This window comes from Melanaphis sacchari, unplaced genomic scaffold (assembly GCF_002803265.2).
Source record: "Melanaphis sacchari strain LSU unplaced genomic scaffold, SCAv2.0 Contig53_pilon_pilon, whole genome shotgun sequence".
NCBI lineage: Eukaryota > Metazoa > Arthropoda > Insecta > Hemiptera > Aphididae > Melanaphis > Melanaphis sacchari.
The window spans coordinates 708,795-724,877 of NW_020271371.1; the positions used below are offsets into that span (position 1 = coordinate 708,795).

Genomic DNA, 16,083 nt, shown 5'->3' on the forward strand with positions numbered 1-16,083 from the left:
ATGCATTGAATGTACTAACCACCAAACCAATAACCTGTAAGTAGATAATTAAAATAAATCTATAGCCCAATATTTTCGAAACAAGTTCCAGATGAAGTACGTGTTTACAGTGTTGTGTGGAAGGAGTAACCTAAGAATCATATCCCAAACATTGTCATTTTTTTTTTTTAGATATCCCTTATATTTGAGTTTTTTTTTATATACTAGACACTAGTTATATATTATAATACCTCCACTTTCCTCCAAATCTAAATCATACGGAGTGGCTAGAAATACGTATTTTCAGCCTCATTCTAGTAAAAACTAAAATTTTTGAATTTTTATTTCATATAAATATAATGTACACCATGTCCGTGAAATACGCAAGCTTAGTTTTTAAATAGCTTAGACAATATTTTTCTATAAAACGACGTAAAATGAAAAGTGCATCGGAAACAGTCAACAATTGGTTTCTCAGGTCCTATATCGATTCTAAACATTTTTTTGTTAAAAAAAGACACTACTTTTGAGAAATAAAGTTTAATTTCAGAATTTGCAAGACTCTCCTCAAATACTAAATAATATTGAGTGGCAAAAATTAAGTATTTTTATCCATAGATGCCTTAGTAAAAATTAAAATTTTAGAAATGAAAATATTGAATTTTTTTACATTATGTTTTAACAACACTATATTATACTATACACTACATTGTAAACACTGAATACTTGAATTATTGTAAAAATTTCAGTTATTCGACTAATATTGGGTGGGTGAGACTAAGCTCTTTGTGAACAAAAGACCTAACGTTAGGTTCACCACGAGAATTATATTTTGAGAGGCTTCTCTTAAATGAAACTCTCTACGGAATCTTAAGACACAATGTCAATAATAGTAATGTAATCATTTAACATGCATAATAATATATTATTATTAAAGTTTAACTTACTGAGACGGCGTTTTGGATAGGCAATTTAATGGCGTTGATTAGTTTAGGCAAATGATAGTTTTTAGGCAAGTATGGAAATGATTTATTTTTTCATTGATTTGACTCATTCATTGAGATGATGTAGTATTTTATTATATAACTTGGCCGCGGTCAGTTTGTGTGACGTTCAGCTGCTGTCATAGAGTTCAGCTGGAGCGTAAGATGGTTGTACACGGAAAGGGTGAACAGCTATTATACGGACATCATCAGTGTATTATTATTATAAACTATATTATGTTAGTTTGCATGTAATAAAAATGTTCCAGACCATAAGACCATAAATTGTGTTTAACTTTTCTTGAAACCTTTTAAGAATGAACTGAGCTGGAATATTAATTTCATTAAGTATTAGAGTCGTTAATGAAAGACATTCAATAGAAACAATAGTAAAACGATAAGTGTATGTCATCGTATCTCACCCAAGTTAACGGCATAAGTCAAATTAAATTTTGAATAGAATCAATAAAATAATTCTATTAAAAAAATTGAAATGATTTATTAGCGATGATTTTTTTGACGAAGTTACACCATCTTAGGGCTGTTTTATTCAATATAATATTTTAGACATACAAAAAATATACAACTAAGAATAATTATATGTTTAGTTATACTAATTCTAGGTTTAAATATTTTCTACCTGTACAATTATTGTGAGCATTAAAAAATGTTTGAAATAGTATTTTAAATTACTTAATTTTACATTTCTTGAGATTCAGACACGAGGCGCTCAGAAATAAACACTTAAAAATAGTAAAATTACCTAAAAATGATAAAATATTGTTCTGAAAATAGAAAAAATCAAATAGTACAAAATAAAAGCTTCACTTTTGAAGGTGTGTTACACTAATTAAATTATATACTTAGAACGCATTGTTCTAGAATCAGTAGAATCAAGCATTGGTTTAACTCCCCCCCCCCCCAGAAAAAATTCAAATTGCATTGCAATGCAGCCTCTATTAAATACTTACCAAGAATAGTATTGTTGGGAAGTGTTAACTAATTACTAATTTATTTAAATTAGGGATAAAAAATATTATGAATAAAATGTGTTAACATATTAATCTATATTGTGTAAGATCTGAATCTCCTTTCAAAATATAACTAATAAGTAATAATAACATACCATTACTAAAATTTAATGATCACAGCTAAAATAATGTTAGGCTTTAAGAGAAATACATTTTATCAATGATTAGCCCGAAAGAGAAAGAGTCATGGAAATATCTAGTTTGAAATGTATACCTAACTATGTTCGATACCTCACATATTCATTGGGATATTGAAGTTGGTCAAGAACCACAAATTAATGATTATGCAAGAATCACTAAAACAATTAGTATTACATTTTTGTAGCTTAAATTTTAAGTAATTATATTCTGAAATGATTTTGTTTGTTATTGGCAAAATATATTACTTTCACACAAAGAAATTATATTTAGAATAAAAGGAAATTTTTATTTTATTTGTTTAGATTGTAGATTAATTTATCGAAAAAAACTGTATATGTGGTTTTGATGATTAAAAGTTCTTAATACATGCACATGTATATTATGTACTAAAAGTACTTAAAGATAAGCTTATGGTTGAGAAGTTAATTATTTGTTTGGTTTTACTTGGTATTTTGTCGTGTATTAATGATTTTGAACATAAATAGTAGTTTTGGTAAAGGACATAAACGAATACAATTTATAATTGTGTATAATATATGAATATGTAAAGAATGTATTTGATATTATATAATATCGTGACACATACAAATTAATAGAAGCGATATAGAAAACAATGTAATTTTAAACTTATGTTTTGACACACATTTAACTAATATTATAATTTATAACATTTAATGTTTTGCTTTTCAGTCTTCACATAGAAAAAATAAAAATAATAATAGTTATATTAAAATAATAATTAAAAATAAAATATAATATGTATATGTATATGCATATATATATATATATTATATAAAAATCATTGGACATAAATTTTTAATTCATTTTGTATTAAAATGTTAAATATAATAAGGGCAAATTATAAATTATAGAACACTCGTACATAGTATAGAAATACACACACATACATACACACACACACACACACACACACACATACTATACACTATCATATTTTAAAAAATACAAAATAGTTTATTACATTTATAACTAACTTGTTACAAATCTAATATAGTAAACACAGTATAATATAATTTAAAATTATAAATGGAAAGGATAATATTGTGGTAACATATAATTTAAAGATCATTTCATGTTGACATTGGGAAAACTCATGGCACTGACAAAAAAATTTATTAAAAAAATTGTTAATAGTTTGACCACCTGATTCAATGATACATTGAATAAAATTGTACTTGTAATGCTATAAAAATATATGTTTGAATTTGTTGATAACTTTATTAAAATATTACAAAAAAAAAAAAAAAATAAATAAATAAATAAAAATGTATAGTAATGAACACGAGTCAGTCACTATTAAATTTTTTGAGCATCTGCCATATAAAAGAATGTAAAACAAAACAACAAAAGGTAAAGAAACTCAGGGAGTCTTTGTATCTACTTTATAGTAGCATTAAACAAATACTAGGTAACAATAATAATAATAATAATAATAATAATAATAATAATAATAATGATAATAAAAATAATAGTAATAATAACTATAACTATAACAAATAGATAACTTAGGAAATAAGAAAAATGACACTAAATAAATTTAAGTTAAAAGAAAATATATATATAAATACAAATTAACAAGTAGTTTACAATTTACATTTTTAATTTGGTTATGACATTCTATACTTAATCAGCATTTCTCAAGAAACCAATATCATAAGGATGGAAATATATCATGCCAACTGAAAAAAACCAACAGGAAAACATTTAAAATATTTACATAACATTATACATTATTATCAGAGCTTGAAAGTTGTAGCAAATGCATATTTTTCTTGGTTTGTCCTAGAACATCCAAAATAAAATATAAATATGTTTCACACTTCTTTGATGTCATACACGAAATTTTATGTTGCTTTTTTTTGCATATTTATGGTTTTTATTGCTATTTTGGGCAATATTTTCACATAATATATGAAATATTCACATTTTGTTGAAAATAATGATTTACTTGGTTACATTCTCAAAAATATTTGAATTATTTTTTGAGCTATTTATAGCGTATATTTTGGAGTTTTGAAGTGTATATTCAAGAACTAAAATGTAACATTTTTAGTGATACAACTTTCAAGCTTTTATTATTGTTAATCATTGTGAATTCAATTAAAAATTAAGAATTTGTCAAGTTAAAATAATTTAAAATTTATATTTTTTTAAATAAGTAAATATAATTTAAACTTTTACTCTTGCTTGAATTTCAATAGTTAAGGGAATATAATAAAAAATTAAAAAATTAAACTATAGAGATACTCTTAATTTTTAACTGAATGGAAATGTTAGCTAGCTATACATAATGTTTCATCAAAGGCAACTCATGACAAGGGGCACATATCCTACTAAAAATGAAATAGAAATTAAATTATTTATAAATAATTCAAATTTGAAATACATATCTATCAAATAGGTATGGAAAAATCATAGATTATAATTATTATACTTTATTTTTTTAGAGATATAGAAATAAGACTACTGGCATGATAAACAAAGTTCACTTTACTCTGATAAGCTACAAAATATTGTTTTGAACTGTTAACACAAATTATAAGGTGATGCAGGACACAAAAAAAACTGTGTCAGAATAATAAACATTATTTTATCATTACAATTGTGATAATGGGATAAACTATTTGTGATTAGCCTATTGTGAATCACACGAGCTACTACAGAAATTAATAGATTATCTAAGTTTATGAAATTAGATATTCACTCAACCTACCAAGTGAAATATTAGATCAGATAATATGGTATTAATAGTCAAACTCCAATATTTTGGTGGACTCCTTGTAGCTCACGCAACACTTGTTGTTGGTGCTCATGTTCAGCCTAAATAAACATTTAAATACATAGTATTAATTATTATCAACGAATCTAGATAAACAATAATAAACTATAATATACCTTTAAGTGAGAAAAATCTGTAGCTAGGAAATGAGTGTTAGCATTTGAAGAAAGCGAATTTATTTCAGTCTGAATTTCTTTCAGATGACCTTGTTGTTGATCCATTTTCGTCTTAAGTGTGTTCTGTTTTTTCTCGAGTAATGCACTTTCTAAACTTCTGTTGTATTGTAGACTTTGAATTAACTAAAACATAGATTAATATTATGTTTTAGAGTTGAGTTTATTATACATATTAAATAACAATATTAAATAAAACATACAGGATCTTCATTGATATCTATTGAATTTACTTCATCATAAACATCTGCAATCAAACATTTTAAATTTTAAATATTGCATAATATATTTTTAATTAAACATTATAGTACCATTAACATATGAATCATAACTATCTGGTCCCATGAACAAGTCATTATCGCTTATCGTTTTCTAAAACATGCAATATAATTATGCAAAACTTAAAGAATACATTTAATATAATATACAAAAATAATATAAGGATACAATTTAACAATAATATTGTTAACAAAACCTAAAATAGTATTAAAATTATTTGACAAAATATGCATTGAACTAGGATAATTTATTTATTTTTTATTCTATATTCAATGAACTATTAGTATCAATTATTATTAATTTAAATAACGTTATTTAAAACTATAAGTTCAGTTTCAACCACATCTGATAATTGGCTAAGTATAAAACAATGTATAAATGAAACTGTTTTATTAAAATTTTTTATTAATTAATTTAAATTAATTGTAAAAGGTAAAAAAAAAAATATATATATATGCTATATCGGGTAAATAATTGATTTAAATTAATATTATTAGTTTTTACTGTAAGAATAAACTAAAAAATAAAAAAAAAAAATTATAAAGATATTCTTTATTAATATTTAATTTGAACTTAATTAATTAATGAAATAATAGTTTTACTTTGGTGTTAAGTTAATATCAAAACTAAATGGTTTAATTAAAATTATTTGAGAAAACTTACTGGAAAATCATCAATATCTGTCACATCAGCTAAAGGATCTGAAGAAAACAAGAAATATATTTTAATTTATTTCAATGATTTGTGCTAGGATAACAAATTATACTTGAATAATGATATATATTTAAAAGTTTAACTATTAAGTATTTGAAAATAATCATTACCAATATCGTGTTCATCTATGTTGTGTGAAATTAGTTGGATTGAAGTACCTTGGAAATTAGAAAAATTGTCAATACAACTATTTGTGTTTAGCTGATTATCAGACAGTGAATCTGCTTGATTGCTGTAATTGTTACAGGCAGGTGATTCAACTTGTGTCTCTAAAACTATTTTTGCTTTTTTTGGCAAGTTATCTAATATGACTTGAGAATCGTTTTGTCTTTTGGGTAAGACAAATATGCCACCTCTACGCTCTAAGTAAGCTCGGTCTTTCTCTGTAGTTTTATCATAAGTTTGATGATTGTAAACTAATACAGGTTGTCGAGAAATTGGTGGTGCCACTCGAAGTACAGATGGTCGATCCTGAGTTACTGGTTTAAAATTAGGCTGAGGGGATAGAGACGATCGTTTATAAATTTTTGGTGCATTAGATGCTACTGAAACTGGTGGTATTGACTTGGACAAAAGTGCAACCCTCATATACTCCTGGTTATCTGGCAAAGGTCCAGGATTCTTTGCAGTAACTTTAAAATTGTCCATCGCTGGTTCAGGAATATTTTGAATCATTTGTTCGACTACTTTATCAAGTGTTTTCAGATCTTCAGTAACATCTTCCAATGTCACAGTAGATTCTTTTTCCATCTATAATAAAATTTAATAAACAATTGACTCATGATATAACAATAATAGTACACTTACAAACTGATTATTAGTTATTGCAGCTATTCCAGGTTCAGATGCAGCAACTATTAATGGTGTAAACCGTTTTTTCATTTCGATTATTTCTCTTTTCCCTTGTTCTGGGGGCACTAAAGTATTAACACATATGAACGATTCAATTGTATCTTCATTTGGATTCAATTGTAAGAAACCATGTGTCCTCATATACACAAATTCTCCATTTTTTGACAACAATCTATAGCAACTACTTCCAAAACTTTGACCCTTAAAATACACTAATAAAGCATAACATTATTATAAGCATTACACACATTTTATATATTAAAATTAAAATAAATACTTTGTCTTAAAGCAATCATCACCCAACGCACATCATCTCTATGCATATATTTGAATGCCAGTTGTCCAGATACTTCTTGAGGCATGAATCCAGATACAATAGAAATTCTAAAAATATATTTTATATAGTTAGATTTAATGAGTATTATTTTAAAAATTCATAGAAAAATAATATGTATATTCTGTCTCATATAAGGTATAGGCAGAGATTGATTTTTGTCTGGTTTGATCACACCATATTTACTAATAAATTGGGATTTGTCATTTTTGTTGTATAAATTTTAGCAAACATTCGGCATACATTAGCCCATATAGTGACAAAATTTATACACAAAAGCTTACTGTCCAGGATTACTAGTGGCTCATTATGACGCCTAAGGTGAGGTGCATCCAGGGCAGGCTATCGGGGTGCCTGGCTCTCAGGAGCTCACCCTGGTCTTTCGCTCAGAAGAGGTAACCTCGCGGTTAATAAAGGGGTGAAATGCCTCTGGAGTAAAATTTGGAAGAACTTGTCAGGCTCCGCTACACACGAAAATATGTCTAGGGTTACTTTTATATGAGATAGGGTATAAATGCATGTTCGTGGAAGTAATGCGTAAGCAGTTCCCAGGCATCGTCGATTCAAATAGGAAAAAAAAGGGTGTAAATGCATGTTAAAAAATACAAAAATTTTGTAGTCTTATTGAAGAATATAAATTCTTTTTTACCAAGTCTTTTTTTTTATTTTAAATTAAATAAAAAATTACAATATAACTCCAATATATTAAACAAAATGTCTTACCATGTTTATTCCAGTCTACAACTATTTTTTTTTTAATTATAAACAATATAATTTTAGAAAACTATTACTGTATTTTACTGTATTAAAATTAAAATTATTATAATTTATAATTTTTATGATTTATCTAAATTCAAAATTGATGATAATATAATTTTGTATGTTTAAAAATGGTGAATTAATGATAACTAAAGTTTATTAATTAAGAAATGTTCAAGTTAGATTATAATTGCAAACTTTTAATTACTGTTACAACACACTATTATTGTGAAAGAGTAATTTAAATTTAGTGCACTGTATTTTCTAAAAACATAAGAAATGCACTGAAATTTTGAATATACAACTATGATATGTATAATATACGTCATGTATTATAATATTATAATATGTCTTCATAAAAATAAACCAAGATAATATGAATATTATTTTCTATAGTCAATGAGTCAATAAACACTTGTTATTAAACTTGATGTGAACAGAGCGTGCTATATTTTTGAGTTTTCTGATATAGACTATAGATGATTATTAGTATATAATCCATAATATACATTATAAATATAATAATTTATTACTATTTGATACTGAGTGAAATTATTTATTATTAAATAGGCATGTTAATAAAAGTAATATTGATGGAATTCAATAATACCTAGTTATTTATTTTTTTCTACTCACTAAATAAACACTAATAATTAAAATAAATGGTTACCTATGATCAACATATATTATACGACCATCAATTTGATGTCTGGTTATATATTCTTCACGGGTTGCTTCTAACATTGATACTTCAGTCACACGCCGTTCATTGAATGGTCTGACAACAGCATTCAACACCACATCGTTTTCACTAATCTCATTATCTATAAATATATACAATTTTTTAAGTTGAATTAAATGTTATTTTATTTTTAATAAAACTACAACATTACTTTTTGTTCCAGAATTTTGAATCATTAATGTTCCCATTACATGTACCAACTCCAACTCTGGTTGTTCATCACGAGAAACTACTTTCTTAATCAACCGTAAATAAAATGATCGACGTTGTATTTTATAATTTCCATTACTATTTTGTTTAACATTTAACAAAGGATCATTACTTGAAACTAAAAAAATAAAAAAAACAAAATGTTAATAAGGATTATTAATAACTTAATTAGAACAAGAAATAATGTACAGCAATATTTATAGACATTCCAAGATTCATTGAAAGTGTAATCACATAGATCACACTAATTTTTCAATTTTAACAAAAATTATAAGACTTAATTCTTATAGCTAGATAAAATAAATAAAATACGAGTGATCAGTAAAACTTCTATGCAACAAATTTCCATTTAACAAAAGTTCCTGTTTAATGAAATATTTTTAAGGACTATGATCTTCATTATTAATTATAAGTAAATCATCTCTAAATAACAAATCTGATTTTCTATAAAACAAATAAATTATTTGATTTCAAACCATTTTTTTTTCTTTAAGTATTATTACTGTTAATTATTAAATATGGTTCTAAAATTAACTAAATGCTTACAATTTTATTGTATCCATAAAAAAATACCGAGGTAGCAAGCTAGTTAATTTTACAGCAGAATATCAGTTTTGATATTGATATAAACGTATAAGAACCTTCAAAGTTAGATTTAAAAATGAAATAATTGAGACTTATGTAGAAGTTTCAGATGTACAGCGAGAATGAGTTAGTTCACTGTGATGATGTTACTTTACAAGATTATTAGAAAATTTATGAAGATATTGCTATTCATGAATCTCCAATCAACTCAATAAACAAAAATATTCTTGAAGAGGTTAAAAAAAAAGAAAATTTTAGTAAGAATGAAGAAGATAAAGAGGAACACGCAGAAAAACTATCCATAATATACTGAAAATGAGAAATTAAACACATTTTGTTTTGTGAAAAAATGGTTCTAGGCAGTTAGAAAATATCTCCGGAGAATTTTTTTTAAATTTATGAACATTTTTACAAAAAAGTACAATTTATAAAAAATACAAAACTCCATAATTATTTCTTTTAAATAAAAAATGTGTAATTCTATTAAACAAATTTCTTTATAAAACAATAAAACGAATTTTTTTTTATTACCCAATAAATAAATATAATAAATTATATTGAAATTTCATAGTATAACACTTAACATATATGATGTAAGTCTAGTATCTACACTCGAATCACTCAATATCCTGCAATACGTTAATTATTGTTCATATTTTCTATTTGGTATAAAATACAGCACAAACAGTAAAATTAAAAGTTAGTACTTTTTAAATACATCCAAAATATTTTTGGATGCTTTCAAAACACCCAATTTAAATTTGAAAACCCAATATGAATTTAGGTAAATTTTTTTAAATGCAAACCCCTGTTTAAATAATGTGGTTATAGTCTGCTTGAACATAATTTAGTAAAGTACCTTTTAAATTGAATACCATCACAAATAATATTTTTTCATTGTTGAGATTTAATATATACCACCGGAATAATAATAATAATTATTTTTTATAATAGCGACTTCTATTACATATGTTTAGTATTTTATATTCCATTAATATAAAAGTTAAGGATTTTCATTCAATAAAGCACTCCGATCTGAAAGTCTTCATAAAAAATTCTCGTTTTACTCATAAATACATTTATTGCTTAACTATTGTTAGTTATAACTTATAAGTTATAACCATAGACATAATATAATATTATTAAGTCTATGTTTATAATAAATATTAAACAGGTTTTCAAGTTTCAATAATATTAGAAATTAAAAAAAAAAAAAAAAACTTGTCGAGAACACAAAATAAGCGGTAGTTGTGGTTAAAGAAAAATACCCTTATATAGATACTACTTATATATTATTATAATGCAATAGTATCAATACACATTATGCTGATTAAATTATACATTTACAATTTATTAGCATACCTAAAAACTGCACGTTGCGTAAATTCAAAAAATGAATAATAAATTAATAAACTTACTGATACTGGTGTCGTTTGAGGTTTCGTATTGATACTTCAGGTTTTTTTTAAGCTCATCGTGATCTTTGGGATTGGCAATATTAAAGAGTGATTGGCCCATGAGATCGATCTACAATCAAGAATCAAAATAATTATTATTTAATGAAAGTGATTTTTATTTTCATCATACACATATATTATATTAAATACGGTAATATTAAAGTCATTTTTCGATTAAATATAAATACAATTTTCCTTAATTCAGGGAAATTCGAAAAAATTGACGTTTTTATAGAAATATCTTATATGGGACTGACATGCACAGATTTGCCATATTCAATACAAAGATCTTCAATGATCGGTCCTTAGTTCTCAACTCCCATAGGTTATATCATATTGAAAACTAGTAGCAATGAAAATATCATTAACATTTATTCATCTAATAATTATATTTATTCTACGCGTGAAATAATTATAACATTTTGACATTGTAAGTTCCTCGAAATGTGAGAATCGCCTATAAATAGGTATAATAAAATAATTTTATCAATGGTTTGAATTCTTTAAATTGTCTCTAATTACATAGTGTTTATCGTAACGAGTTAAAGATTAAACTTATTTTTTGCATAATAACAGTTATAATTGTGTACAATAATATGTTTTTTATAAGTCATAAAACGAAAATTGAAAAGTGTAGGAAAATACAATGAATAATAATATACAACATTCCTAATTATAACGTCTTATCTCATACATCTTACGTATAACACAAGTATTTTAGTTCCGACACCGCATAGATTTAACATTTATTATCATCATGGTATATTAATATATTATAATGAATATTGTTACTAGTTTTTAATGCTAATAAATTTAAATGCATACAAAACATAAAAGAACAAAATTGTTATTTTGTAATATATAAAAAGATCCACCTAATAACTTATATGTATTTTTTTTTTTGTGAGTGGGATTCTTACAGATGGATGAGGGTAAAAGTAGTATGAACAGATTTTCTTTCGTTGAACTTCGTCAGTGTAATATATTATACATAATCATGAGTATACTATAAGTACAAACTACGAGATTATGTTGGTTTTTCAAGTGTTTAGCATATTGAAAAGTAAGGAAAATGAGATTGCAATTTGCAGAACAATCGGGCTTATTAGATACCTAAATAGAAAAAAATTCAAAACTTAAGTCGGCGCCTAAAAAGCAATTGCCTAAATAAGGAAAAAAGAGACAGCCTGGGAATCAACTATTAAGCTATGACAAAAACTTTGTGATATTTTAAGCTTTATTTATGGTGAAAATTGTGAAATATTATAGAAAATATCTTTGGTTTTAAACTTTGGTGTATTGATTATGCAACAAGTGATACGGTTGGCATGCGGATATTGTTTCAAATCTACAGTGAAATGAGAATAAAATCGATTACAACAGAAGAAAATAGGCACACAATCTTAACAAGCGGTTCAGCTAAGTATTTATTTTATTTTTTTATTGCAACCCGTGGTATCATAGACTGTTGGGAATAAGGAACTGGGTGAAAAATAAAATACAAAATTTATGTCATAGTTTTAAGATGACAAAATTGATTAATATTTATTCTTATCTAGAAAAGAGCTAATAGCTAGAGATATTTGGTCCAGAAAATAATATTACATAGTTAAATATTATTGTTCAGTACGAGTTGGGTTACTATTTTAAATATCTCAATCACAGAAGAGTATTTCACAATACAATAGAAAGTGTAGGTCGTATGATAATAAAGAAATATACATTATATATAAGAAGGAAATATTATTTTAAAAGTAGTAAAGGTTATTTTTAAATTACTATAACAAATTATGTAAGATTTAAAATAAGATTTGATTAAAAAATACAAAGATTCAAAGATTTGGAAATATTTGTTCAGTTTGTCTGAGTGCACTTAATACTATCAACATACAGATAAATTATTTAATTAATAATGATTTAAATAAATATAAATATATTGATTGAATAGAAAGCTAAATATCTTAGGTTTTGCACAAACGAAAATTGCAAATGTACAATAATATTATATGCTACGATTTGATAATATGAAAAATATGTAGATTTGTGTTTACAACGAATGAGCCACTAGTATATACGTGATAAATTAAAATCTAATAATAAGAAAAACCGTACTATTATGTTAAAATAAAAAAAAAAACTATACGTGTTTACTGTAATTTCAAAGCACGATTCAAAGAAGAAATAATGATCGGTTGACCTTGATATAATGTGCATGCATGAGACTTATAAGTAATTGCAGAATTGCAGCAGTCGCAATAAAATTATAATAAGCCCGGGTAAATTTCTACTTAAAAACCCTTTCCGTGGTTTTATTTACGAACTAACGTTATAATACAATGATGGGCTTTGTGATAAACTTGTAATTAAATACTCGTGGTTGAATGCAATTTTCAAGGATATGTATTACATTATATATATATATATTCAAATAATAATAATAATAAGGTTAAAACATAAAACGGATGCAGTGCGAGTAACCCATGTTGTATACAAATGTGTTTATCGTTCAGGCAACGATAATAATAATAATATAAGAACGGTGTCCTTGGCCAGTGCATATGACGGTTGCGTGGGTTGAGGTGGATGAGAGGGGAAATCAATAGTGTTATATGCATCGCGTCCACAATATGAAATCAAGGTAAAAGAAAACGTTTTTATTAAAATCAAAATAATTTATTCTACCGTTGAATAATTAAATAACAATGACACGCAGCCGATGCTGGTGCAAAAATATTATAATAATGCATGTTGTAAGTTAAAATATATCCGGTAAATGATTGGGAAGAGTTTTAAGCGGATTGATAATAATAATAAAATTAATCACAAACCACACCATTGTGTAATCAATATTGATAATGATATTTATTATTAATATAAAACAACTATTAAGTGTTATTATTAATTAGGTAAACTTTTGTAATAACGGCAGACACAATGCACAGTTAGAACACACAACGCACTTTAGTTTCGAGTGCGATTAAATATGTGTGTGTATGTGTGTGTGTGTGAGAGAGAGAGAGACAGAGAAAGAGACAGAAAAATAAAAATAAACTTAGTCTGATGCGACTGCGTACTGCGCAAAAGGCGGACATACTCGGGACTGATGACATACCGTAGGGGTGATGGTGAAGGGATAAAACGGTTGCCTCTCTAAATTCGAACACGGCGCATGTCTAATAAAATGGCAACGGATGATAAAAATGCATTACGACAAAAACAATAATATTATTATTATGTATGCGGTATGCGTTTTCTGCAAAACAATGTGGGAACGATCTGAAAAGACTGCAGATGAAAACCACATCCGTCTTACATCACGTATGTGGATAATTTAATTAATTTAATATAACAACATAATGGCTTAAGACCGAAATGAGCCATTACATTTTTCCCTTGATTCTATTAACTTCGATGAGAATAAAAAGAGGATAAAGCACTGCTATACAGCATAACCTATATTGGTTGTATATATTGGTAATTACTTTTGTCATAATACTTTTATTAGTTTTCTAAAATTTGTTATACGTTGCAGTAAGTGTAAAATATTTTAAACTGCTATATAATTGTGCATCTGTTATACAAATAATATTATTCGCATTTTCAATAACACATTAAAAAATGACGGAATTTCTCATAATCCAAAATACAGTTAAGCAAATTTAAATACAAATAAATATCTACACACAAGGTTAGTATACAATAATTATATTTTAATTACGAACATGCGTAAATATGTTTGTGTTGTTGTGAATAAATATACAATTACATTTATATCGTAAGTGATTTATACAACAGTTGCTGTATAAAACGATAAAAATAAATAATGATTTGCAACTTATAGTGCAAAAGTAAAACTTGAGGCCTGCATAATTATTTTCAAACAACATAATATTACGACGGCGATGTTTCGAAAAAATACAATAAATACCGTAATACTGTTGCGACTACATAAATAAAGGTGTATTATACCATGTAACTACGTAGTGCAGAAACAATAATACAATCATTTTAAAATGTAAATAATAAGAAATATTCTGTATAAAATCATTTTATTTTTACTGACTCTGGACTCTTACAAGTGTTTTAACTAAGTAAAAACAAACACTCAAGGTAAAATGATTACCGATTGGTGCAATTTAATAATAATAAGCATGTTATTGCTTTTTAATGTATTATTTAAGAGTATTAGATGTTTTAACTAGAACATTTCAAATATTTATAGAGCATACATTTCCAACTTGAACACTATTTGTCAACGCAAACACTAATGAATACAAAAATGATTTGCTTTCGTCATTGACTTAATTTTTAAGTTAATTAATAATTACAACCAATTGATTTAAATTATTATTTAAATTAATGCGGTATAGACAGTTTTATTTAAGCACTGTGTATGAGACGAGTAAACCAGATAACTATTCAAAAAAAAAGATTTATGTACATATAATAATATAATAAATACAATAAACATATTTATAAAAAATAAAATGCAATTAACTTAATACTTATAAAGTTATAAATTATAATAAGTCATTTTTAAAATGTAACTCTGTTTTATGGTTTACGGAAAAAAAACTTACCTGAGAATAGCCTAATATATTTTCCACGGAGTGAGAAACGAACACTATTTTTCCACTCGACGTGACCATAAGATATATATCATTATCCTAAGGAAAAAAAAAAATTATAATAATATTAATATTGGCTACGAAGAAAATTTAATTTTATTATATAATGTATAGAGTACTATGGACTATAGGTAGTTCAACACGAGTTTTAAAACAGTATCAAAAATAACTTTAGTGATTTGTAATAGGTATTAAGTAATAATTAGAAAAAAGTATTGCCATATTATTTTTTATAATTATTAGAAATAACTGTTGATATTATGTAAAATTGTACATAAAGATCTGCGTAGTATTTTAACATTTATTTTATAAGGCTCACTTTTTGGTTTAACATATTATATAAGAACATTATGTCAAGTTTTTAGTGAACAGACTTTTGGCACAGCATGCACATAATGAAAATCTTTAAATAATAA

The 16,083-nt window shown here is 25.5% G+C and overlaps 1 protein-coding gene across 2 annotated transcripts in view; it reads right to left on the minus strand.

Moving 5' to 3' along the window:
* Positions 1–3,687: 3,687 nt before the first annotated feature.
* Positions 3,688–16,083, minus strand: part of LOC112599545 (aryl hydrocarbon receptor nuclear translocator-like protein 2) — a 39,382-nt gene continuing 26,986 nt past the window's right edge. For both annotated transcript variants that reach the window (XM_025346477.1, XM_025346476.1), the window contains 13 exons: positions 15,620–15,706; positions 11,001–11,109; positions 8,939–9,115; positions 8,716–8,869; positions 7,230–7,336; positions 6,908–7,164; positions 6,211–6,850; positions 6,050–6,087; positions 5,419–5,479; positions 5,311–5,354; positions 5,051–5,233; positions 4,869–4,975; positions 3,688–3,834 (listed from right to left, as the gene is read on the minus strand). In XM_025346477.1, coding sequence (XP_025202262.1) covers positions 4,907–4,975; positions 5,051–5,233; positions 5,311–5,354; positions 5,419–5,479; positions 6,050–6,087; positions 6,211–6,850; positions 6,908–7,164; positions 7,230–7,336; positions 8,716–8,869; positions 8,939–9,115; positions 11,001–11,109; positions 15,620–15,706 — 1,926 coding nt within the window. In that variant the 3' untranslated portion in view covers positions 3,688–3,834; positions 4,869–4,906. The remainder of the gene's footprint in view (positions 3,835–4,868; positions 4,976–5,050; positions 5,234–5,310; positions 5,355–5,418; positions 5,480–6,049; positions 6,088–6,210; positions 6,851–6,907; positions 7,165–7,229; positions 7,337–8,715; positions 8,870–8,938; positions 9,116–11,000; positions 11,110–15,619; positions 15,707–16,083) is intronic.